The sequence below is a fragment of the Pelobates fuscus genome, chromosome 2 (assembly GCF_036172605.1).
Source record: "Pelobates fuscus isolate aPelFus1 chromosome 2, aPelFus1.pri, whole genome shotgun sequence".
Lineage (NCBI taxonomy): Eukaryota > Metazoa > Chordata > Amphibia > Anura > Pelobatidae > Pelobates > Pelobates fuscus.
Window position 1 is genome coordinate 391,959,884 of NC_086318.1, and position 26,586 is coordinate 391,986,469.

At 42.3% G+C, this 26,586-nt stretch overlaps 1 protein-coding gene across 1 annotated transcript in view; it reads left to right on the plus strand.

Annotated features, from left to right (window-relative positions):
• USH2A (usherin) overlaps window positions 1-26,586 on the plus strand; it is an 800,771-nt gene that overhangs the window by 115,271 nt on the left and 658,914 nt on the right. Inside the window, exon 11 of the mRNA XM_063441883.1 lies at window positions 16,782-16,977. Within this exon, the coding sequence (XP_063297953.1) occupies window positions 16,782-16,977 (196 nt within the window). The remainder of the gene's footprint in view (window positions 1-16,781; window positions 16,978-26,586) is intronic.

The window sequence follows — 26,586 nt, forward strand, 5'->3', positions numbered from 1 at the left end:
GGTTCATATGGAGCAGTGGTTTCGAAATCAGTTCTCATGACCCAGCAACAGTCCAGGTTTGGTCAGTATCTATATTGGAATAAAAAAGCAAATGCATAAATCCTTTATTGTTTGTGTGCCATGAGAACTGGTTTGGGACCACTGATCTAGAGCATTTCATGCTTAACTTGTTTTGATATCTTTTCAACCTCTTTTATTATTTACATATGTTCTCTAAAACACCTTCCAAGACACTCCAAAAACACTTAAAGCTATTTAATTGCAAACAGGTGGACATACGTTAGGTATATAAATGAAATGCTAAAAAATCACAACACTTCAAAACGGGGAAACACCCAAGGGAGTTGAATAATTATGCAAGGCACGATAACTGGTAGGTACCGATAGCAAAATTGGGTAATAAGGGAAACAGGAAGACATTTCCTACGCAAGATGGATGACATTTGTGTTCTGTAAAATCCAGGATGAATAAGCCCCCAAAAACTTGCTGCTCAACACTTTTATTAATTAGACACCCTGGGCAGTCAAACCGACAAATTTAAATACATTTTACAGAACCATGCATACTGTATGTTCCCATATTATAGATCTATAATGACCACATACATACTGGTAAACAAATTTAAGAGTAGATTAATACAAAATAGGACAAATGCAAACACCTTCAATTAGCTTGATAGACACTTGATTAGTGATGTCCCGAACGGTTCGCTGGCGAATAGTTCCTGGCGAACATAGCATGTTCGCGTTCGCCACGGATGGCGAACATATGCGATGTTCGGTCCGCCGCCTATTCGTCATCATTGAGTAAACTTTGACCCTGTACCTCACAGTCAGCAGACACATTCCAGCCAATCAGTAGCAGAACCTCCTTCCCAGACCCTCGCACCTCCTAGACATCATACAATTTAGATTCATTCTGAAGCTGCATTCATTTTTTTTTTAATTATTATTATTTATTTATTTTTTGTGTTTATTATACATTATCCCCCATAGCCAGTAACCTGTGTTTATTATACATTATCCCCAATAGTCATTTATCTTTGGACCTAGGCAGCATGATGTCTTAGGCCGGCCCAGAGAGTGAGTGAGTGAGTGAATGCATACTATAATATATATGTTCAGAAACATATTAGTAATATATGCAAATCGGGTTCATGCAAAGAGGGTGAAAAGGTATTAAAGAAAAACACACTTATTGCATCAAATTTACAAAGCCAAACTTTTAAAAGCTTTCCTCATTTCTTTCTCGGGATGAGCAATATATCGGTTGTAGACTGAGGATTTCCATCTGCCCAATCTTTTAATAATATGCACTGGAGTGTCAGTGTTGAAGGAGACCGAAGCTGCCCCTATTCTAAATGAAAGACCCGAGACATGGATACAACCCAATCTTAGGAGTAGTGTTCTGATGTAGAAGATGAATTTAGCCGTAGTCAGAGGGATTCAGTGAGAGTAGTGGTGAAATGTGTGTGGCATGACTGAGTGTGGGTAAGTAAGAGTCAAGTATTTTAACTGGGCACTAGTTCTAGGTGGGATAAAGTGGTATAGCGGATGGATGAGTAGTTTGGTTCGTTTTAGAGGTTTGTAGAGAAAGTATATAGTATATAGTGATCATGATTTTTAGCGATATCCAATATTTTTAAGGTGGTCTCAAACAAACATAAAATGCTATATAAAATTTGTGGGAATATCGAATAGTCCTGTACAGTAAATCAGAGAGGGCTCAGAATATCGAACCATCGATCGGTAACCTGGATGAAGTAGGGGGTCTATCTGTTTTATTAAATACGCAGTAATATGCTTTTAATGGGATAGGACGTTAAGAAAGGTGTGTGATTGGGATAAGTGGTTGTGGCTGTATTTACCTTATCCTGGGACCGACCTAGCTCCTAAGCTTGAGCCTGGGACCGACCTAGCTCCTAAGCTTGAGCCGCGCCTGGCTGGATCACTCCTGCCTCCACACGAGCCACATGCGACTTGATCTCCTCTTCTGACTTAGCTGCGTACACTGACCACAGTGATCGGTCATGTGGCCAGTCTGGCACTGGGAGCACGGCTCGAGTCACGAGCTCGCTCTTAAAGAGGCAGTGGGAGCCAAAAGTTGATTCAGGCTCCCATTGGCCCACGTCATTCCAGCACCCCCACACACGAACGTTTTGGGGGCGTAGGCATGACGTGGGCCAATCACTGGTGTAACAGTAGTGTACATTAAAAAAAACCTAGAAATTTGACTGTGAAATAATAGCAGTCAGTTTCCTTCACACGTGTGCGTTTCAGGGCCTGCCAGGGCACAGTGTCACACCAGTGCAACTCATATCTGGTGTAACAGTAGTGTACATTTAAAAAAAAAAAATACAGGGTGCTTGTTGTCACCTTTTGGGGACCCTTGGTGTTGTACATGGCTGGGTGGAGGAAGAGACTTCAATGACATCAGTGAGGACAAGGAACGGGACATGGCTAGCTTGGTATCCAACCTTGTGCAAATGGGGAGCTTGCGGTTGTGCAAATGGACTGTTTGCGATTGTTTGCGGTGCGTTAAATGAGTTTGGTCTGTCACTGTGAAGCGGGCGTAACCCTTACACTACCTGATCGATACAACATCATACCTGATGTTTCAAAGCACATTATTCCAAACAATTTAGGAATGTTAGGTGATTTATGGATTAAAACCAAACTCTGCATCAACGATGTACTTTTCCATGGGAGTTTTGCCATGGGTCCCCCTCCGGCATGCCACAGTCCAGGTGTTAGTCCCCTTGAAACAACTTTTCCATCACTATTGTGGCCAGAAAGTGTCTCTGTGGGTTTTAAAATTCGCCTGCCTATTGAAGTCTATGGCGGTTAACCCGGTTCGCCCATTCGCGAACATTTGCGGATGTTCGCGTTCGCCGTTCGCGAACCGAAAATTTTATGTTCGCGACATCACTACACTTGATATAAATATCACTGTAAAAACTTAGTTATTCTATGTAAGATGCATCTTACATACAAGCATTGATTATACTAAAGTCTTACAATATACATTTTCTATAAGTATGTCAATTATATATGGGGTAAGTATTCATCAAAATGCTTAGAACAATCAGGTCCACAGGGAATCGTAACATCATAAATGTCATAACCTCTTATCATATCATAACCTCTTATCATCAGGGTCGGATTAACCTAGGGGCTAATGGAGCTGCAGCTCCACGCCCAAGCCCATGGAATAGGCCCATTGATTTAAAAAAAAAAAGACATTTTCAATTTTTTTTCTTTTTTACACACTACTATTAAGGTTGCCAGGTATTTATCAGGTATTTCTTAGGGTTGCCAGGTATTTCTCAGAAGTATTTATCAGGTATTTGAGCCTGCCTAGCTGGTGCCAGTATTACAGTAATACTGGCAATACAAATGTCAATCTCAGTATAATGAGATTAGATGCAATGCTGGCACCGGCCAGTAGGTGGTGATGTGTGTGTGTGGAGAGAGGCAGGGATAAGAAGTTAAAGCATCTCCCTCCCTGCCTCTTTCTACTCACTGATCCGCGGGGGAGCAGCTGTGCCCAGAGAATCCAGACAGCAGCTCCCAGCCTGCAGAGACAGGGGGAAAGGCTGCAGGGAGACATGGGGACACAGACACTAGGGGACACTGGGGGACACTGAGACACTAGGGGACACTGTGAAACATGGGGACACAGACACTATGGGAAACTGGAAGACATAGGGACACTTGGGAATACTGAGACACTAGGGGGCACTGGAAGACCTGGGGACACAGACACTAGACTTGGGGACACTGGGAGACATAGGGACACTTAGTGACACTGAGACACAAGGGGAAACTGTGAGACATGGGGACGGTGAGAGACTTCGGAACACTAAGACATTGGGACACTGGGAGATATGGGGACACTGAGACACTGAGACACTGGGGAACATGGGAACCCTGAGACACTAAGGACATAGTGGTCCCATGTCTCCCCATGTCTCACAGTGCCCCCAAGTGTCTCAATGTCCCCTAGTATAAAATAAAACAATCTCAGGCACTCACTATGATAGATTTAAGCAAGTTTATTGGACACCGCAATGTTTTGACCTGTACCCAGGTCTTTATCAAGTCTCCAGTGTCCCCTATATATCACAGTGTCCTCTTTGTATCACAGTGTCTCAGTGCCCCATGTCCCCCAGTGTCCCCAAGTGTCTCAGTGTGCCAAGGTCACCCAGTGTTCCCTAGTATCTCAGTGTCCCCATGTCTCCCAGTGTCCCAATGTCTTTCAATGTACCCTAGTGTCCTTGTGAAATGGAACACTGGTAGACATGGGGACACAGACACTAAAGAACTGGGAGACATGGGGACACAGGCATGCCCCCTTTTTGGGTATGTTCGCCCCTTTCGGCAGTTCTTGTAATGTAATTTGCATCAGTGGCCACCCTTTTACCCCGTAAATAGACTTCCTGCTTTACTGACACTGCTGTTAATGGGTATGGATTTACTTGAAAGATGAAAGCATGAGATTAGCATAGGGTATGCAGCATCCTATGAGCTGCATCCTATGAGTTTCCCTCCACCACCATCTCCATCAGATGGGAGGTAGGACTGTTTTAGTGTTTTTGGTCGATAGGATTTGGTAATTAGGCCCATCATAATTGTTAGCACCAGTCCCACTGGGCTCTGAATCTGGCCCTGTTTATCATATCATAATCTCTTACAAATTTTGCATCAAAGAAAACATTGCATATTATTTTAAAGCATTTTTGTCAAAGAATGAAGGAATACAGTAAATTTTACAACATGACAAGATGCTTCATATTTTGCATAATCTCTCTTTACTAGCTCTACATCAGCAAAGAAACACATAGAAACAAAGAACCAACTTCAAGAATGTAGGATGTACATGGGCATAGTGACCTAAGCACTTCCTCTTTCTTTGCTGCTCCATCAAGCAGACAGGTCAGAGTCAGGGCCGGTGGAAGGAATTTTTCCACCCTAGGCAAAAAATTAATTTGCCACCCTCCCATGTTGTGACATTACAACCATATGACCCACCCATCTTAGCTTATTTGCCCAGATTCCAGTAAAGCCACCATGTACTTCACATAGGGATGTGCAGTGCATTGGGATGTGTACCAGGAAATTATTCCCCTATGTTATTTTTTCAATGTTATGTAATGTGAATATTTATAAAAATGTTGAGTGGATGTGTGGTGTGGGTGTGCATCTTGTGTAGTTGTGTAGGGTGGCTGTAAGTGTTGTAGCTATGTGTTAGGTGTATGTTGTGGTTTTCTGTGCGTGATGTATAAGGCTGGCTCTGTTTATAGCTGTGAGTGATGTGCGTGGCTGCATGTGGGTAGATGGGAGTAGTATGTGTAGCTGTGTGAGTAGCCATGAGTGAAAAGTTTGGCCCACTGTGAGTGATATGTGTTGCAATGTGTGAGGTGTAGGAAAAACATGTAAAAAGTAGAGGAATTTCCATTTAGCATAAGATGGGAAGGGAGAATCAGGGTTAGCTCCAATTGTATTGGGGGTTTAAAGGCAGCTGCCAGAGATAGGGGCTGTATTGATGGCTTTAACCCCTTCAGCTCAGCGGGAGGGGGGCCCTGAGGGAGAGGGGGACCTAAAAACCCTATAGTGCCCGGAAAATGGGTTGCTGTGATAGGGAGACCACATAGCGGTCTACTTTAAGTGCTGGACAGGATTACCAGGACATACTGCTTAAGGACTATCTCCCATAACCTTGAATTAACTGTTTGAGCACAGATTAGTGCTCTCTACCAAGGTTGTGGCCTGCACTCAATGGTTCATACCCTGTGCACCTGGGGTGAGCCCTCTGCTATATTTATACTACTCTGTGCTACTGAATGGAGACATGCTGCTACAGCCTCTGTTAACTCCTGGACAGGATTTCCAGGACATACTGCTTAGAGAAATATCTCCCATAACCTTGAATTAACTGTTTGAGCACAGATTCGTGCTCTTTATCAGGGCTGTGGCCTGCACTTAAGGGTTCATACCCTGTGCACCTAGGGTGAGCCCTCTGCTACATTTATACTACACTGTGCTGCTGAGTGGAGGCATGCTGTTGCAACCTCTGTTAACTGCTGTACAAGAATTCAAGGACATACTGCTTAAAGGAATATCTCCCATAACATTGAATTAACCGTTTGAGCACAGATTTGTGCTCTCTGTCAGGGCCGTGACCAGCACTTAAGGGTTCATACCCTGTGTACCTGGGGTGAGTCCCCTACTATATGTGATGCTAAGTGGAGGCATGCTATTGCAGCCTCTGTTTACTGGGTGAGCTCCAGTCTATTTTATTTGGCCACTGTTAAGATTACAACCCTGTTGGGTTTCAGTGAGCATTTCCTGCTACTATTGTAGTCTGGTCTGTTTGCCCTGCATCCTGCAATTGCCTCCTAATTTGTGCCTTCTACAAGGGTGTTCCATATTATGATAAATCTACCTGTCTACTTTTTTGGGTGAGCCCCAATTCTTTGTCACACGAGTTGCCACTATGGAAGATTCCCTGGCTAACCCTGTGGAATTTCAGGTCATGATACAAGCAGCGGTGGCGGCAATCTTGGAGAAAACACTCTCAAATGTTCTGACAGGAGGGCCGGTCCCATCACTGATACCAGCCACAAGACGAGCCCACTACAGGGCGGACTCTGATGCCTTGAATGTCTCCGCTATGTGGTCTCCCTATCACTACAAGCGTCACTGGAATGGTGAAGGCACTAGACCTTTACAGTCAAAGAACAAAACCTCCGACAAAGGCAGTAGGCTGACTCCGGCACCTGCCCCAACCCCACGGATAGACCCCTCCTTAGACGAGGACCGCGACATACCCCATTATCTGTCCATCCTGGGCAAAAGTCGCACGAAGGCATCAGGTTCTGACAATGACTGGGGTTCGGAATCCACATATGGTTCCACATTCGTATGCAAGACTTTTCTGGGTGTGCCTCAGATGGCTGAGGGTGACGGTATGTCGCATGCTACTTTCCAAGAAGACACGGAAGCGATCCTGCATCCTACTGGTCAATAGCTGTTTAACCCACACAATATCCGTCACCCACATTTGGGAGACTGGTCTCCTCCTGAACACCTGGCCAACTTTATGCACCTGTGGATTTGCTAGCCTCTAGATAAAGATGTCCGTAACCGCTTGCGGCTGGACTGCTAATGCCCTTCCCTCCCAGACAGAATGACACACCTGTGTCCGATCAGCGGATGATGGTCATGACTATGGGTGGCCACGACCCTGCAAGGGAGTCAGGAGAGGATTCAACCGTGCCCAAGACAAATTGCTGGACTCTATTGGTCCCCTCTCAAGGATAAAATACCTGATGATACCAGTACCATCTGGGAATGGGCTCAGAATATCCATGAATGGGCACAGAGATGTTTCTGTTTCGATGGAAACACCAATGTTTGCCTCTCCTCTGAGAAGCGCATAGCAGCACTCCTCCGTATTGACGGAAAGTTGGTGGATCTGGGGGCCAGAACATTGGGACCCCTGGCCCAAGGCACGCTCTTCGAGAAGGCATTCCTAAGAGAGTTTATTACACATGTTAATGTTCTCACTTTTGCTCATCATGATCCAAACCTCCAGGAGGAAGATGTGGTAACCTCTCTAGGGGTGTGTTCTGCAGGGCTGGTCGACAGCGGAGCCATGTCATCAACCGCATCGGCCATCAGACCCTGTACCTCACTACCACATCTTTTTTACCCGAAGTGGGTGGGAGACAACCCTTCTGGTTCTCCAGGTAAGCTTATCTATGGTATTATCAAATGTGCTTCCTACAATGCCCACATGAGATACCATCACTTTAAGGTCGAAGGCATTCTAACTTAATAAGAGACCTTCGTCATGTAGGGGACTAGTTTGCGAAATGGGACACGAAGACATGTCCTGTCGATCCCTTTCCACCCCTCTTGCTGACAATATCTATGTTCCCTGTGATGCAGTCAACCTTGGCACTTCACCTGGCTCCTCAGCTCTTTGGTGCTTCACGACACTACTGAAACCAGTGATCGCTCACATATGGGTCGGGGTTGAGTTGCATTATTTACCTGGATGATATCCTTATGTTTGGTTCTGAGGGGTCTAGACTATGTCAACATTTGTGATTCTCCGTGGTCCGGCTGGAATCGTTGGGTTTCGTAGTGAGTCGACAGGAGTCTGCAACTTCCTGTATGGTCCACTTCTTAGGATTTGTAATCGACTCTGCGTCTTTCTTCCTGAAGCTCCCCCCTTAAAAAATCTTCTAAATTCTCAAGGAAATTTGCAAGGTCCTTAGCTGCAACACTGTGCCCCTCTACACACTCACACGGATCATGGGCTACTGTCCTCCTCCATCCAGACTATCTTCCCATACCTGCTATGTTACCTGGAAATGCAGCACCTCATGGTGGGGTTTCTTTCGATGAACCCCACATACGACCAACCGGATTTCGTTCTGGAGTCGGATACCAGCCTGTGGGGCTGCGCAAACAAGCTGCGAGAGTGTACCCACGGAAGGCGTGTACACAACTCAGGAATTCTCCCTTCACATTTACTGCTTGGAACTATTAACAGGATCCTTTACTATCCGCAGCTTGGTGAAGGAGTAATCCGTTTGCATCTTACTCCGGATGAACAGAGCGTCTACAGTCCGGTATATCAACCGCGTGGACAGAGCCTGCTCCCGTCTCCTATCAGACATCACAAAAGACATATTTGATTTCTGCCTCCCTCGCAGGATCTCCCTGAGGGCGGACTACCTCCTGGGGGTAAAGCAAACAGAAAAAATATCTCCAGGCACTCAGGATGTTAAAGCCGCAGGCAGGTTTATTGAAACAGAAAGGACAGCAAAGTTTCGACCTAACAAGAGGTTTTTGTCAAGTTTAATTACTAAAATTAAGATTATTAGTACTCTAAAGCTAGTATAATCTTTAATTCACGGATAAACCACCTCTGCTACTACCACAGAGACCTGAGAGTCTCATTGATACATGTTTGTTATTTTCTATGACTAAAAAACCCACAATAAAAAAATATATTAAAAAAAAAAAAAAAAAAAGAATGAATGAATGAATAAATAAATAATACTTGCATTATAAATATGTGAAAAACACTAGAGCCATAGCAGACTGCAGCGGAAAATGATTAAGACACATTAAAATTATATTAATAAGTCAGGAGATTAAGGGCTGAAACGAATTAAACGCTACAGAGAAAAATCTATTGAGTAGAATGTTTCAAGATCTTACTTGCAAAAGATAGAATCGCAAGAGATGTAAGGACTTTACTCATGAAAATTAATCGACATGTTAAAGTGATAATTTTTAAAGATATGCGGTAAAAAGGTGCATAACACACATTTTTTGCATAATTTACCATTTTGTAAAGTTCATTCCTGCCCTTTTTTCTGCACATAGATTGGAATACATTGTGAAGCAATACCTAGTAGGCATAAAATTCAGTATGAAGGGAGGAAATGATTAAAAACACGTGATTAATAAATTAATTAACTAGATTAATAACACAAGTATGATTTGTAGAAAGGAAAGAAAAATTAGCCTTGCATTATGACCATAACGTAAAAACTCCAGTGTGTAACTGTCTCTTTAAAAGAAAAAAGATGACTAATAAAGGTAAAAATAAGATCTTTTAAGGCACATAATTATTTTCAGAAAATTCTTCATCTCACCTTGAAATGGCTGTTAAAATTTAAGTTAATTACACCATCAGGCAATGTCATTGTATGCAAGGGGACATGGACAAATGTCACTTCATAACTGTATACCTCCCAACAATCAGGAGGATAAAATTAGGATGCGCCATAAAGTGAGAGGACATAACCAGATACAACCATAATTAGCTGGCCCATCTAGAAAGGCTCCTTGACCGGCCACCAACCTTCAGGACCATGCAGGGAGCACTTCTCAAGCACTACCTGCAGGGTCCTAGTGCCCACTTCAGAGCACAAGTGTATCTAATGATGTGCTTGCTCTGTGATGCCTGAGGGATTGTTTCCTTGTGTTTCCAGATGCTGGACACCAGAGAACTAAAAGGGGGCGGTGTGACAGTACCTCAAAATCAGTACTGTCTGGCCAAAAGCAAGACAGTTGGGAGGCCTGTAAATGTATCACAATGATGGTTACTCCGAAAGGGCCTGGTTGCAACACCTACTATCATTGGCGATATACTAGTCCACTCAAAGAGCGCATGAAGGTGCAGAGATATGATGTCATAACCCAGGATCTGCTGTCATTTATACACAGTTACATAGCTGGAAAGAAACATGCGTTCATCAATTTTCTGCCTTTTTCACAATTGTGAGAACTGAAGCATTGTGTGGTATAGGAGTTCTGTGCCAAAATCACTGTTCATGAATTGTGCCTGATAAACCCTCTTCGTGGGAATAATGACACAGTGAGTGGGCTGTGAGATGGGAGTTTGATCAAAATTGGGAAGGGGGGGCTGGCTAAATGCCCCCCAGCATTGGGGAGGAGAGCTTACAGCTCCATCCTTTTAATTAAAATAAAAACGCAATAACAAATGGAGTGGGTGAACTTTATCCATGAATCAAATAGTTTTTTCTTTATTTTAAATGACTGAATCACCCAGAAAACAAATGTACATGTCTAATAATTGAAGATTATGCTAGCGCTAGTGTACTTATAATCTTAATTTTAATAATGACAGGAGGCGAGTATTTTGCATAAACTCTCTTTACTAACTCACACAGCAGTAAAGAAAAGTGAAAACATTAACCAATCAAAAAGAAGTAGGAGGTATAGTATTCACAGAGATGAGGCTCCTCCCCCTCTTTCGAAAGCCACATCAAATACAAGAGAACATATTTAAGAAAAACGGATAAAGTCTTGAAACATGCACCAACGGGTGACTATCCAAAGTACGGAGTCCTAGAGGTTGGAGGATGGTCCGAACGTGTACCAATGATTGATTTTTCCAAGTTACGAAGTCTTGGTGGCTGAAGGAAGGTCCAAACATGTCCATCCTGAGCGTAAACTGTAATGTCTTGAAGTTAAGCTGAAAAAGAGCGTGGGAAAGGTTAGGAACCGGTCTGGCAACTGTTTGCAGTATTGTAATAAACCCAACACAAACTTCACTGAGATATAATTAGTCTAGGTAATACATTGAACGGTAATAAGGTTGTAGCTAAACAAAGTACAAGTCCGACTATACAAGGTGAGAATGGAAATAGAGAAAGGAAGGGAAACTCAGAGTATAGGTATACTTACATGAGAGTAAAGGTATACTTACATGAGATCTCATCCCTCGAGGGTGCGGAGGGTGGGAAAATACTCGCCTCCTGTCATTATTAAAATTAAGATTATAAGTACACTAGCGCTAGCATAATCTTCAATTTTACTACATGACAGGAGGCTTCATATTTTGCATTTTTAACGCTGAAACAGGAGAGACGTGGCTGCCCCCGAGTTCGGGCGGAAGTAGAAGGTCCGAAAGGTTGATTCTCGTGACCAATCTGCGGCTCGTAGGATGTCTGCCAGGGACGCTCCTGCGACGAAAGCTGATGAGGCCGCCGCACCCCGGACGGAGTGGGCTCCGAAGGTCTCCTCAACGCCCGCCAGAGATAGAATCCATCTTACCCATCTGGCCAGGGTGGTGGTAGAGACTGGTACGCGGGGTCTAACGTAGGACACCAAGAGTTGGCCCGAAGGTGAGACCCGCAATCGGGATGTGACTTCCACGTACCGATGCAGGGTGGACACCAGGCAGAGAAGCGGTTCTGTAGGGAAAAAGGGGTAGAAAACTGATGTGGAGTCGGATTTCGTACGGCGTGAAATTTTGAAGGTAACTCCCTCCGGGGAGACTGAGAAAGCATCGATGTCGAATGCTCGTACGTCCGAGACTCTGCGGAACGAGACCAAACAAAGCAGAAGCGTCAGTTTAGCTGATAGCTGTCGGAGCGAGAGTCTGTTGTTGTCCGGCCAGTCCCTAAGGAATTGTAGGACGATCTCGACATCCCACAGTCGAGAATATTTAGGTCTTGGAGGCCTCTGTAGTCTGATGCCCCTGAGAAGACGGCATACCAGTGTGTCCTTTCCAACGGGGATCCCCCGAGCCGGTACGTGGGCTGCCGAAATTGCGGAGCGTACTACGTTGAGGGACCGATAGGATCGGCCCGTGGAGAAGAGGTGGGAGAGGTAATTCAAGATGGCTGCTATAGGTGCCGTAAAGGGATCGAGATTCCGCACACTGCACCAAGTAGACCAGGAGTTCCATGCTGATAAGTAACATCGTCTGGTTCCTGGCGCCCATGAGTCCCATAGGAGGTCTCGAGACGTTTGCGATAAGTCTTCGGTTTGCCAGGCTCCCCTGAAAGTGTCCAAGCCACCAGCGTGAGACGGTCTTCCAGGATGAGCGGATGTTGGTTCCCTTTCGGGTCCGTAAGGAGCGTCGGATAAGACGGTATGAGGAGAGGATCCTTGTAGGATGCTGTTAGGAGGTCCGGAAACCATGGTTGACCCGGCCATAGGGGCGAGATGAGGAGCAGTGAGCCGCGTTGGGCTTTCAGGTATTGCATCATCCTTGCCACCATGGCGAATGGGGGAAAGGCATACGCTCCCAAGGGAGGCCAAGGTTGGAGAAATGCATCTACCGCCTTGCTCTCTGGATCCGGGAGCCAGCTGAAGTACTTGTCTGTCTGCCTGTTGTTGCGGGAAGCAAAAAGGTCGAGGTGGAGGGGACCTCTCCTGGCCGAAAGACGTTGGAAGATCGCTGGGTCCAGTCTCCAGTCGCTGCTGTCCCGCCAGTGGCGTGAGAACCAGTCCGCTGTCAGGTTCGTTTCTCCCGGCAGGTATTCTGCCATGAGGGAGATTCTTCGGGGTAGACAGAATTCGAAGATGTCCTTGGTGATCTTTGAAAGGAGCCTGGATCGGGCTCCCCCCAGGCGGTTGATGTAGCGGACCGCCGAGATGTTGTCCATCCGGAGGAGGATGCAGCAGTCCGTCCGGTCCCTCGCTAGGCTGCGGATCGCGAATGACCCCGCCAGGATTTCCAAGCAGTTTATGTGGAGGTTGGTTTCCTGAGAAGTCAAAGTGCCTCCTGTCGATCCGCCCTCGCCTGTGGCGCCCCAGCCCCAAAGGCTGGCGTCCGATTCCAGGACGATGTCGGGAGTATTCCCGAAGATGGCTCGGCCATTCCAGGCTTCCATGCTGTCCAACCACCATCCGAGTTCTTCCTTGACTTCTTCCGTTACTGGAATGGACTGGTCGTAGGACGGGTTCTGGCGGAGGAAGGAGGCCTTCAGATGTTGCATCGCCCTGTAGTGTAGTGGTCCCGGGAAGATTGCCTGTATGGATGCGGACAGAAGTCCTACGATCCGAGCTAGGTTGCGTAGTGGAATGGTGAGGCAGCGGATGACTCTGCGCAGTTCCTTCTTGATGGCTGTGATCTTTGAGATCGGGAGTCGTAGGGTGCTGGTCCTGGAGTCGATCTCGAAACCTAAGAACTGTATCGTCTGGGTTGGGGATAGTTCCGATTTTTGGTAATTCACCACGAAGCCTAGGGACGTCAGGAGTTGAATGGTATATCGTGTGTGTTGCGTTAGACTGCACCTGTCTGAGGAGAACAGTAGCAGGTCGTCCAGGTAGATAATGCACCGAATTCCTTGAGTTCGTAGTCGTGAAACGACTGGTTTGAGAAGCTTGGTGAAGCACCACAGCGCTGAGCTTAGGCCGAATGGGAGGCATGTGAATTGCCAGGGTTGGTTTCTCCATAGGAATCTGAGGAATTGACGGCAAGATGCGGGAATGGGGACCGACAGGTAAGCGTCCTTGAGGTCTAGCCTCGTAAACCAGTCCCTGTCTTGGAGGAGATCTCTCAGAAGATGAATGCCTTCCATCTTGAAGTGCCTGTACATTACAAAAGCGTTGAGCCCCTTCAGATTTATAACCAGACGGAACTCTCCGGATTTCTTTTTTACTAGAAAAATGTTGCTGAAGAAGCCCTGTCCGTCGGGGGCCGGCTCTATCGCCCCTTTCGTTTCGAGCTCTCGTAGTTCGCCGTTGATCAGGCGGCGGTCCTCCTCGGAGCATTGAATGGGGTGTGGGTGAGTGGGCTGGTAGGGGGTTCTATGAAGTCGATGACGTAGCCCCGAACCGTCTGGAGGATCCATGCGTCGGTGGAGATGGTCATCCAGTTCTGAAAAGACAGAGCAATACAGCCTGCGGTATAAGGGGTAAGTGAAACCAGAGGAGAGATATCTGTGCTTACCTGTGTACGGCTACGAGGTCCTCTGCCTCGGTCTGCTCCTCGGGTATAGGAGAAGGGTTGTCTGAAGCCCACTTCCGGGTAGAAGGGTTGTGGTCTGTGTGACCGGGGGCCAGAAGGCCAGAATCGGCTGGCTGCACGGCCCCTGTAGCGGCCAGCCCGTCCAAAAACACCCCGACTGGGGTAGCCTCTGAAGACTCGCTTCATGGATGTCTGAGCTTTATTCAGGGACGTAAAAATGTTAACATGCTTGTTCAGCTCTTTTAAGAAAGGTTCCCCAAATAGTTTGCCCTGTGCCAACGGTCCCAGTTCCTTGGTGCCAAATTCCACCAGTTTTCCGTCAATACGGAGTAAGGCTGCCTTGCGCCTCTCAGAGGAGAGGGCTACATTGGTGTTGCCAACGAAACAGAAGCACCTTTGTGCCCATTCTCTGATGTCATGTGCCCATTCCTTGACCATGCTAGAGTCAAATTGATCAGCTCTGGTGAAAGCATCACCTGCCAGGTATAATATGCGTGAGAGTGGGCCGATAGCGACCAGCAGCTTGTCTTGGACCCCGTGGAATCCCTTCTCCACGCCCCGTCGAGGGTCGCGGCCGCCCCGGGACATAAAGGTGTTCATCACCTGGTCAAACTCCGGGGTTTGAGTTACGTGGTCGGGAAGCGAGGGGCGCGGGCATTCCGAGCGTAGACAGTTGCGCACCGTTTTATCAAGTGGTTTGCGAAGCCAGCGGTGCATAAATTGGGAGAGGTGGTCGGGGGGTGTCCAGTCCCCAGAGCGTGGGTGGCGGATATTGCAAGGGTCAAAAAGACGTTGCCCTGTGGGGTCTAGGATGGCATCCTCTTCCTGGGCAGGTGTGAGGTCATCTGGTAACTGACTGTCATCTAGGAAGGTGCCTCGTAGGAGGCCCGTATGGGAGCCGGAGTCCGAGTCCCAGTTGTCATCTTGCGGATCAGAGTCCGCGGCTTGCCACTCGTTCAACACGGCCATAGAACGCGTGTGTTCTTCCCCCTCATCCGAGGAGTAGTGGGCAGGTGTAGGTGGGGCTGGCCTATGTCGTTTAGGCGCCTTACCCTTGCCCGGTGCGTCGCCCGCTTTCTCACCTTTCCAGTGACGCTTGGTGGGGCGTGGGTCCGCCAGTACGTGTGACTCCGAAGCCTCAGAGTCCTCGTCCTGAGGTTGGGTCAGCGTGGCTTTTTTGGGTTTGTCGGTAGATGCCGACATGACTCTGGACAGTGCTTTTTCCATAGAGGCGGAGATGGCTTCCGCAATCATAGACTGGAAGTCCGCAGGGGTTTGGGATGCTTCCATCTTGATTATGTTGGCACAGGGTAGATGGGCTAGGGGTCAAGTAACTAGGTATGCACTCAGTGACAATAAAGTTAGCAATAACAACACCCCAGCAGGATGTGTAGCAGTATAGGTACAGGTAGTAGTACCAGGAAAAACAACCCCAGCAGGGTAAATTGGGTTTTTGTCTTACTGGGCTGCACCCAGGAATGTATATGTATATATCTGTGAGGGTGGCACGAAATACACCTAATCTGATACCAATATGGGGTTGGAATGTCCCTTTAACATATACATATATAGGTGGCACGAAATCAACCTGAAGGCAGCAGTGTAATAAGGGCTTCACCCTGTAGAATTAAGGGTGGCACGAAATCCACCCAGTAAATAAGTAGGGAACAACAAAAATTACAGTGGACTCACCACTGAGTAAGGCCAGCAGCCTCTGAGTCCTTACAGGACGATAGTGACCCCTGCCAGAGCGTTTTCAGAACAAATCTTGTATCCCAGACGGCTGGGATATGATGAGAGCGAACGTTATGCGGTCGGCAGTCTGCACTAGATCGCGGAACTCCCAAAATGGCGGCCGAGAATCTCGCGAGACGCGAGATCCAAGATGGCCGCCGGGAAGAGGTTTCCCTGCGTGTCGGCAATACAGAAAGCGGCTGGGGAGCCGCAGGGGAGTAATAGAGACAGGGTGAGCGTTACCCTGAGGGAGAAATGAGCTGGGAGGCCAGCGAAAACGGAGGGAAAGCGGAGGGGTCCCTGAGGGCAGGGGAAAAAAGGAAGGAAAACGAAATAAATCGAAAAATCACATGAAGAAAGTAGAACATGAGATAAACATGTAATAAAGGGGTAAAACCCCCCCAGGATAAGAGGGGGAAGTCCCCCAGAGGAAAAAACAGTAATGTAGAGAAGAAAATATACATATATAACAGGAATACAATGTAAATAAAGGGAAGAGCCTGAAACTCTGACCTGTCTGCTGATGGAGCAGTAAAGAAAGAGGGGGAGGAGCCTCATCTCTGTGAATACTATACCTCCTACTTCTTTTTGATTGGTTAATGTTTTCACTTTTCTTTACTGCTGTGTGAGTTAGTAAAGAGAGTTTATGCAAAATATGAAGCCTCCTGTCATGTGGTAAAATTAGTACCAATATATCTAGTTAAATACAATTCCGTGAAATTAAACATTATGAAATGTTTGCAAAATGTTTTTGTCTAATATTTTTAAAACTGTACTTTTAAACTGTGACATGCAGGTTGGAGGCCAGTGTGATTGCAAACCGCACGTAACAGGCAGACAGTGTGACCAATGCAAGAATGGATTCTACAATTTGCAACCAGATGATTCTTATGGCTGTCAGCCATGTAAATGTAGCATACATGGTTCAATCAACGGAAGTATTGACTGCCATCAAACTACTGGCCAGTGTAAATGCAAACCAAACTTTATTGGTGAGTGTAACATAATATGTTGTTCCTTAAATCATGTCGCAGTATCTTACTCAAATCACAATGTTCATAAAGCTTATTGACTGATATTAAACATTTTGCATGCTAGAATTGTCATCTCAGGAACATAAATGGTTGAAAATAACTCCCAATAAAATTTGTTAAAGGGACACTATAGGCACCAGAACAACTACAGCTTATTGTATTTGTCCTGGTGAGTATAATCATTCCCTTCAGGCTTTTTGCAGTAAATACTGTCTTTTCAGAGAAAATGCAGTGTTTACATTACAGCCTAGTGATAACTCCACTGGCCACTCCTCAGATGGCTGCTAGAGGTGCTTCCTGGGGCAGTGCTGCACAGTGTGACATTCAGTGTCTCCACCCTCTGCATGGAGACACTGAACTTTCCTCTTAGAGATGCATTCCTCACAGGATGTCTTTAGTATCATAGGCTTCTCTTTAGACCATATCAACAAACACATGTCTGAAATCCATGGTCTAATACAGAATAAGAAAAAATAAATCTGTGCTGTCAATGTAATCTACCCTTCCCTGGCACCCTCTACACCATCAGTTGCAGCAGTAACAGATACATGCTTGCTTCCAGCTTTGTGCAACACTTTACAATCTGATGCGGCTTTAACAATAATTAGACATAATATATAAATAATATCATAGATATTCAAATGTCCCTTTTATATATATATATATATATTGGCTATATAAAATCAGAAGGGTTTTAAAACCATAAACCAAAAGGGCATGTTTCCAAAAAGGGTTAAACAGCATTACTTCCCAAGTATTAAAACATTAAATTCTATACATTTTTTGCCTCAATTGTTTCCCACCAGTTTTGCAAAACTAATGTCAGTTGCTTACTGTACACATGTCCCTTTTGGTAAATTAGCACTTTTTTCAAAACTGTTTTATGCTTAATGAGTTCTAAGCAAATCATTCCTATGCCAGTTTTCTTATTAAAGCAAAATAAATGGATTTTTTTTTAACATGTTTTTTTGCTACAGGGCTCTTTGTGATAAATCTTTCCATTTTCCTATTATGTTTCTTTGAACTGTTCTTATGAAATGCAAAATAAGTCAACATAATTCCACTGATCATGTACATTGGTCAACTTACTTATCAAGGGCCACATAATTTTAATTTTGTAATTCAATGCCAAGCTGATTATAATAAACTACTGCCTCTTGCGTTATTTATCATTTTCTTTTACAAGACGTTTTTTTTTTTTTTGTTTGTGGCTCCCACAGGTATTTTTTCAAAAATTAGATTTGATTATAGCAATTTATTACTTTCAAAATATTTGAGGGGAGCTGCGGCTACATAAGGACAAAATTTATCAAGTGCCTGAAATACACTGTGCATATAATACACTTTGAAATGTTGATGTATGGGAATATTATGATAAAGTGAGCATGGAGTTGCAGGCATACCTGTCTAAATAGCTTTGCACGTAACCAGTTTAAACACTTTTAAATTACAATCCCTTCATATTACTGAAACAGAATTTCAGATTAAAGGGATATTCCTCGGCACATTAAACAATAGTATGAATAGAATATTGGTGTATAAGATTATAACAAATACATGTATGACTGAATTAGCTAAAACATACTGTTAAAGAGCAAGAAAATCTGAGAAATACATAAACTAATATGTTTTTATTATTTAATTTTAAATAGCCACATTAACATGAAAAATTATGTTTGTATTAGAAATTACATTGTAAAGAATATATTGTAATGTTATGGATGGTATCCTATATATCCTACATATTAGCTTACATATACAATTCTTGTGTTTGACGAAACATAATTATGTAAAGGGAAAACATTAATTCTCAGGATTTTAATATTCTGTTTACTTATTTATATATTAACAAATACATATTTTTGAGGCCTGAATAACAAAGTTAAACATAGAAATCCGCACCTCTGAATTTACCTCTGCCTTGGAACTGTGTGCATCCATCTATCCATGCATCCTATGGGTAAGCATTGGATTGGCTAAGATTGTCAATTTTGATGATCTCAGCCAGGGGAAGAACCTGCACGGCACTGGCTAAAAAGGTGAATAAACTGGAATAGGGCCTGGAATAGTAACAAGAATAGCAACAGGAATACATGTTGTATTCCTGGCACTAGAGTGTTTCTTTAACACAAGCTATAGGTAATACTAAATGTTTTATTAAATTGCATAATGTTCACAGATAATATATGTATATATGAAGCAGATAAAACATTGAATGTAGCCTACTTTGGGTATCATAAAAAAAATCATTGTGTATAAACTGGGGCTATACTAGTAAAAGTAGTGGATGCATGGAATAGCCTTCCAGCTGAAGTGGTAAAGGTTAACACAGTAAAGGAGTTTAAGCATGCGTGGGATAGGCATACGGCTATCCTAGCTATAAGATAAAGCCAGGGACTAATGAAAGTATTAGGAAATTGGGCAGACTAGATGGGCCGAATTATCTCAGCTGCCGTCACATTCTATGTTTCTGTGATTCTCAGTGTGATTTTGATGATAGCTGGTAAAAAAGAGAGCAGTGGGAGGCAATACTACTACTTTATACAAACAGGGTCAGTTACTAAAGTGAGAAGTGTTGGGAATTCAAAGTGAATTTAAAACGTAAGGCTGCAATAGTGAACTTTAAAGGGACAACTCACACCGCTAAAGCATTTCAGCTTGCAGAAATTCTTTCTGCATGAAGTGTGTACTCTTTTTTTTCATTTAACAAAGAGCGCAGGCCAATAGATATTGTCACTTTTATAAATTAACATTGTTACACCTCCTGGCTTCCTACCAATCAGACAATCGGTCCTGTTACTTCCTGGTTGTTTGGCTTTCATTGCAGGCATATCTACTAAAAAGGGTTTTATTTATTTTTTGGAGTGTCCCTTTAAATTTGAAATTAATTTTGAATTCACTCTGAATCCCCGACAATTCTCACTTTAGTAAATAACTCCGAAAGTGTAGTAGATACCTAGAAAAGCCTTCTTGCAGAAGAACAAATAATGAAAATAAATCAATCAGAGATTTCACAACAGACTGATAAGATATGTGAATTGGTTCATATTTGCTGTCTCTCAATATCTGCACAGAAATAAAGTCAGAAAACAGTGCTGTCACCTTGCAGGATTACTTTCAAACAGGAGCAGCTTGTGATAAAATATTTGTATGATATGTGTGTCACGTTTATTCAGTACTGTGAGCAGTGCACGCGGGTTACCTATACTACCAGCTACAGCAGCAACAAGGTATCAGTAGGAAGTCGCTGAAGACGTCCATGGTCTCTTAGCAGTTTGTAGTGATTCACAATTTATTTACGTGTTGCTGCCTATTCTGTTATTTTGTGTCTTACTTTAACCCCTTAAGGACAGAGCTTCAGAAGCTTGTCTTTCACTTAATGACAACGGCATTTTTTGCATTTTTTGCTATTTGCGTTCAACTGCAATTTGCATTTTACTAATTTATTGCACCGACACATATTATATACCGTTTTTTAAAGGACAGAAAGGGCTTTAATTTGATGTAACACATATATATATATACATGCTTATTTATTATAAAAAAAATACAGAAATATGCAAAAAAATGAATTTTTGTGTGTTTTTTTTTACAGTTTTTGCAATAATAATGTGTACATAATTAGTGCAGGTTAAGGAAAGTAATTAAAAATAAATTCATTTAGTTGTTCTGAATTACAGAATATATAATGTGTCTGGGATTTTAAGTTTTTTTTGGTAGTTACAGGTCACAAAGCACAAGGAGTAAAATAAACTTTTTATGTGGAGCGATTTTAGAATTTGGTATGTTTGTCTTGTAAGCCTAATAGCCATAAAAGAAAACAAAATTGCCACACAAAAGTATATATTTATATAAAGTAGACACCACAGGCTATTTACCTAAGGTTGTTTTGACACTTTCTACGTAGCCATTTTACCGCCAACCTCTGCTAAATATTGGTGTAAAATTGTGTTTTTTGGGGGTTTTCGCACACAAACTTATAACAAAGAACTTCTCATGTGTATTTTGTAAAGTTGGTGTGTGCTATTCCTGTACAAAGTTTTATAATGTGTTCAGTTACTTCTGCTGAGTACAATGGTACCCCCATTGTATGTCTTTGTCACTATTTCGTGAAGCTACAGTGCCATATAGGAGACCTGTCCTTTTCAGTATTCACAGTAGAATTTTGAGAGACGGATTTAATGAGCCTATGCTTCCATTTGGGGTATTATAGTAGTTTGACTGTTCAAAAAAAACCCACAAAGGCCTACCATTTGTAAAAGTAGACACTCCAGGGTATCTCATAAGGTGCATATTGTGCCTTAACATGCCCCCATTTTTTTACCATTACATGCCAAAGTATGTGGTAAAAAATAATTTTGTGCATATTTTACATACGGATTGCATTTTTGCTGGGCATTTTGTATATTTCATGTGTGCCACTAAGTTCAAACCCCCCAAATTATGCTCAGCTAAGTCTTCTGAGTAAAAGGACACCCCCATTGTATGTCTATGGCACTATTTCGTGAAGCTACAGTGCCATACAGGAGACCTGTCCTTTTCAGTATTCACAGTAGAATTTTGAGAGACGGATTTAATGAGCCTATGCTTCCATTTGGGGTATTATAACAGTTTGACTGTTCAAAACACCCCACAAAGGCCTACCATTTGTAAAAGAAGACACTCCAGGGTATCTCATAAGGTGCATATTGTGCCTTAACATGCCCCCATTTTTTTACCATTACATGCCAAAGTATGTGGTAAAAAATAATTTTGTGCATTTTTTACATACGGATTGCATTTTTGCTGGGCATTTTGTATATTTCATGTGTGCCACTAAGTTCAAACCCCCCAAATTATGCTCAGCTAAGTCTTCTGAGTAAAAGGACACCCCCATTGTATGTCTATGGCACTATTTTGTGAAGCTACAGTGCCATATAGGAGACCAAGCCATATCAGTTTTGACCGAACTTTGAATTTTGACGCCGGGCCTATGTGCAATTTCCAAGCATCTTTGCAGGTTTTAAATTCAAACTACCCCACAAAGGCCTACCATTTCTTAAAGTAGACACTCCAGGTTATTTCAAAAGGCATATTTTGAACCTTAGCGTGGGATCATTTTTCCGCTAGCATGTACCAGGTGTAGTGGTTATAAGCGTTTTTTTCTGCCTTTTTGACACACAAAGTGAGTTTGCACAGTATATTTTGCAAACCATATGTGTACTACCACTGTATAATACTTCATATTTTGCTCAGCTATGTCTGCTGAGTACAAAAATACCCCCGTATGTACCTTTGCCAGGTATATGTGGACATCGGAGGGGCACATTTGGGACACAGCCATTCCATTTTTTTTCAAATTTTGAATTTTTACGCTGTGCCCATGTCCCATTTTAGAGTATTTTACCAGGCTATATAATCCAAATACCCCATAAAGCCATACCATTTCTTAAAGAAGACATCCCAGGGTATTTCAAAAGGCATATTTTGAACCTTAGCGTGGGATCATTTTTCCGCTAGCTTGTACCAGGTGTAGTGGTAATAAGCGTTTTTTCTGCCTTTTTGACACACAAAGTGAGTTTGCACAGTATATTTTGCAAACCTTATGTGTACTACCACTGTATAATACTTCATATGTTGCTCAGCTATGTCTGCTGAGTACAAAAATACCCCCGTATGTACCTTTGCCAGGTATATGTGGACATCGGAGGGGCACATTTGGGACACAGCCATTCCATTTTTTTTCAAACTTAAAATTTTTACGCTGTGCCCATGTCCCATTTTAGAGTATTTTACCAGGCTATATAAACCAAATACCCCATAAAGCCACACCATTTCTTAAAGAAGACATCCCAGGGTATTTCAAAAGGCATATTTTGAACCTTAGCGTGGGATCATTTTTCCGCTAGCTTGTACCAGGTGTAGTGGTAATGAGCGTTATTAAATGTATTTTTTTACTTTTTAAAACTTTTTTTACTTTTTAAAACTATTTTTTAAACTTTTGTTTTGATTATTCATTTTTTGAAAGTTTCCTAAACTTTCGTAAAACTTTTTTTTACAGATTTAACATTTTTCTAAGCTTTTTTTTTACGTTAACCCCTAACTAGCAGTAAGCAGCACTAACAGTAAATTCCCCATTTTCCCATAAATCCCACCCACCCCAGCTAGCAAAATATTTAATTATACAATATTTAAATTAGTTAATTAAATAAATTTAGCCCCTGAGGGTTAAAAAATAAATAAAAGTTAATCGTCAGGGGTTAAAAAAAAAATTAGAACAGTATAATACTGTGATCTGTATTTTGATCACTGTAGGCAGTGATCGACTGGCAGGGAAGGGGTTAATTTTTATTTGGACTGGTTAAAGGGTTTATTTTTTTAAATTTTTTACTTAAATGTTATTAAAACTTTTTTTTTAACTTAATTTTTTAACTTTTTAAAGCTTATTTTTAAACTTTTTTTAACGTTAACCCCTAGTTAGCGTAATACTAAATCCCCCAATTCCCCACTAACTTCCACCCTCCCCAGCTAGCTAAATTTATAATTTAAAAATATTTAAATTAATTAATAAAATAAATTGAACCCCTGAGGGTTAAAAAAAAAAGAATTAACCCTCAGGGGTTAAAAAAAAAATCAGATCTTAGTAAAATGTAATCCCTGCCAATTGATCACTGTAGTCAGTGATCAATTGGCAGGGAAGGGGTTAATTTTTTATTAAAATGGGTAAAGGGGGGTGGGATTTTAATTTTACAATGTTTTCTTTCCACCAGGGGGCAGGATCACTGAAGATCCGTCTCCCTGCACTTCACACAGAACCAGGAAGTGCAGGGAGGCGGAGGTGAGTATAGAGAGCACATGTGCCCGCTCTGGCATGCTGTCAGAGCGGGCACATGTACTCTGACAGCCCGATCCGGTGCTCCCGGTTTGCCTCTAATGCAGAGGCAGACCGGAGCACCATTAACCCCGCGATCGCCGCGATTGCGGCGATCTGGGGTTAATTTTAACGGGTGACGGACGAGGTCCGTCACTCGTCATTAACCATTCCCCTGAGTGACGGACCTCGTCCGTCACTCGTCGTTAAGGGGTTAAAATGATTATCCCTTTACTTTGTCAGAATCACATGTTTTTGCACTGCTAGAACGTTCTTACACTATACAAAGCTTAACTTGAATTTTGTAAAACTTCTTCTCTGACAGTAACTGCAGTGGGCCCTTTCCAAAAAAAAAAAAGAATGCATTAATGATTTGTGAATGACAGATTTATGCGCTGAACACTGAATTGTAGTCAAAAGCTGAATTGCAAAATGTAAACTATAATAGCCAAGATGTCACTAGTGATGAGTTGAAGAGTTTTTTTTTTTTTTTTTTAAATCAGCTATTTTGACCTATTGTGAAACTATGATTAAAATACTTTTTTATGTTGGGTTGTTTTTGATCCAAAAGGACCATTGACCAGAAACTAGCTATGAACTGTACAGTTCTGTACGGTAAGAAACTGATACCATTTCTGGAAATATATCTTCCATGAAACGCCATCAGAATGTAAAAAGAATGTCAGTATATGAACATAATTCACATATCATCTGTACTATGCAAATTGTATTTTTGGGGGGAGGGAGGGAGGAGGGCTCACCTACCTTACAAATTAGCTTTGGAATCACACTTGCTAATATTTGTGAAGAGTTTGTCCTCTTTATTTTAGAACAAATGCAGATTTTAATATATTAACCTTGTTACACCCTCTTGACTGTCACTTAGGCAAGCAGTCCTGTTACTTCCTGTTTTAGTTAGTTCAGCGGAGCTAAACTCAAGAGGCAGCAATTGGCCAAAACACATGTCTTGCAAAGACTTGTCATTGAGCTGCATTGGGGAGTCTGTGACTGGACAGCCAGAGGACGTCCAGGCTGGGTTTAAAGAGGAGGGCTTGCAAAGGCAGCAAATTAGATTTGTAGCCTAATGTATTGCATGTTTTCATTGAGATATATATACTAAACTGTGATTTTTATCACAGTGGAGTGTCCCTTTAAACATGTATCTCCATCATATATGATATATACATATAAGATAAACAGATCAATCATTGCTTTTGTTATAGTACATAAAACTAGCCAGTTCGGAACAAAGGTTATTCAATAAAGTGAGCATTTTAGGGAACTCAATGACAATTCAAATTTAAGGCCAAAGTAGCTGAACTGGATATGAAGGTGACTTACAGAATTCTGTTTCAGTTCAGCAATTTTGGTCTTTAATTTTCAATTTCTTTAATTTGAAATTCACTTTGACTTCATGACAAATCTCCCTTTCGTGATTATCCTGAGAATTTGGAGCTAAACCACACTCCCCAAAAGCAAAGTTCCCTACAAATGAATAAGTCTATTGCTCCACAAGTGAAAATATTTCAATTGAAAGATTAACTTATCTTAACTGAGATAAGTCTTGAGCTGATTTTGTTTCTACATGCGATTACAATTAAACATGCCACGTTTACAGTCCATTTCAAATGTTTACGTACTTGCAGATATATTAACATAGGCACCCTAAGCTATTAAAATTCTCAAGACAGAGGTAAATATCAAAGTATAAGACTTCAAAATCCACAATACTAATAAACAAAATTCAAATGATAAAAGTAGAGGGGTAGAACAGAGTGTATTTAATGCCATATGTACTAACGCGTTTTTTTTTTCCTTTTCTTTTTTTTTTTTTTTTACCCTGTAGGGCTTCATCAGTATCGTTAGCAATAGATTACCTGTCAGGAATATGTATGGCATATTCAAATAAGCACTGTGCATATTTATTAAACTGATACGATATGAATCCATGTAGACCAATTTTAATAGTTCAAAATGAGTCATAATTCTTGTTAACAATACAGTTATTTTTAAAATTTCTTGCAGTAGTGGTCCCTTTTTTTTATTTTCCTTATTGAAATTAAATGATATGCCTTAGGTGAGTCATTCATCATCGCTAAAGGAACTGGCCTTTTGTTGAAGAGTTCCTGAATTTTTATCCCTATACATAATGTATTTCCTTCCAGTTTAATAGATGCACTTTCTCCATGTGCATTCTTAGACGCATTTGCTGTGCGTTCACATATTTTAAATCAGTAATGTTTTATTATAACTTTGAATATATTTTTCTTAGTACACTACAATTGATAGCCTGAGTATTGTGGTGCATGTATTTTAATTTAAAGTAGGATGGGTCTTTGCTTTAGAAATCAACCCGAAAGCTTAATCTTTTTAGCACTGTGACTCCTCTTTAAGCTATTTGTTTTGCTGTTAATAATTTGTGTGTGATATTAATAATATGTATTTAATTGGAAGAGATTTAGAGGTTATTACAAATGGACTACACAGTTAACGTCAACATTGACAAAAACCAACTCTAAGGTTATTTTCAGCCCAGGTTGGATAATCAACTCAGGTACTCCTAAACCATAAGACTTTAAACTAAATCTGTTAAGAAAAAAACTGTTCAAAAATCAAATTACCCTAAATCACCCCCATATACGGACAGGGTAGTGGACGCATGGAATAGCCTTCCAGCTGAAGAGGTAGAGGTTAACACAGTGAAGGAGTTTAAGCAT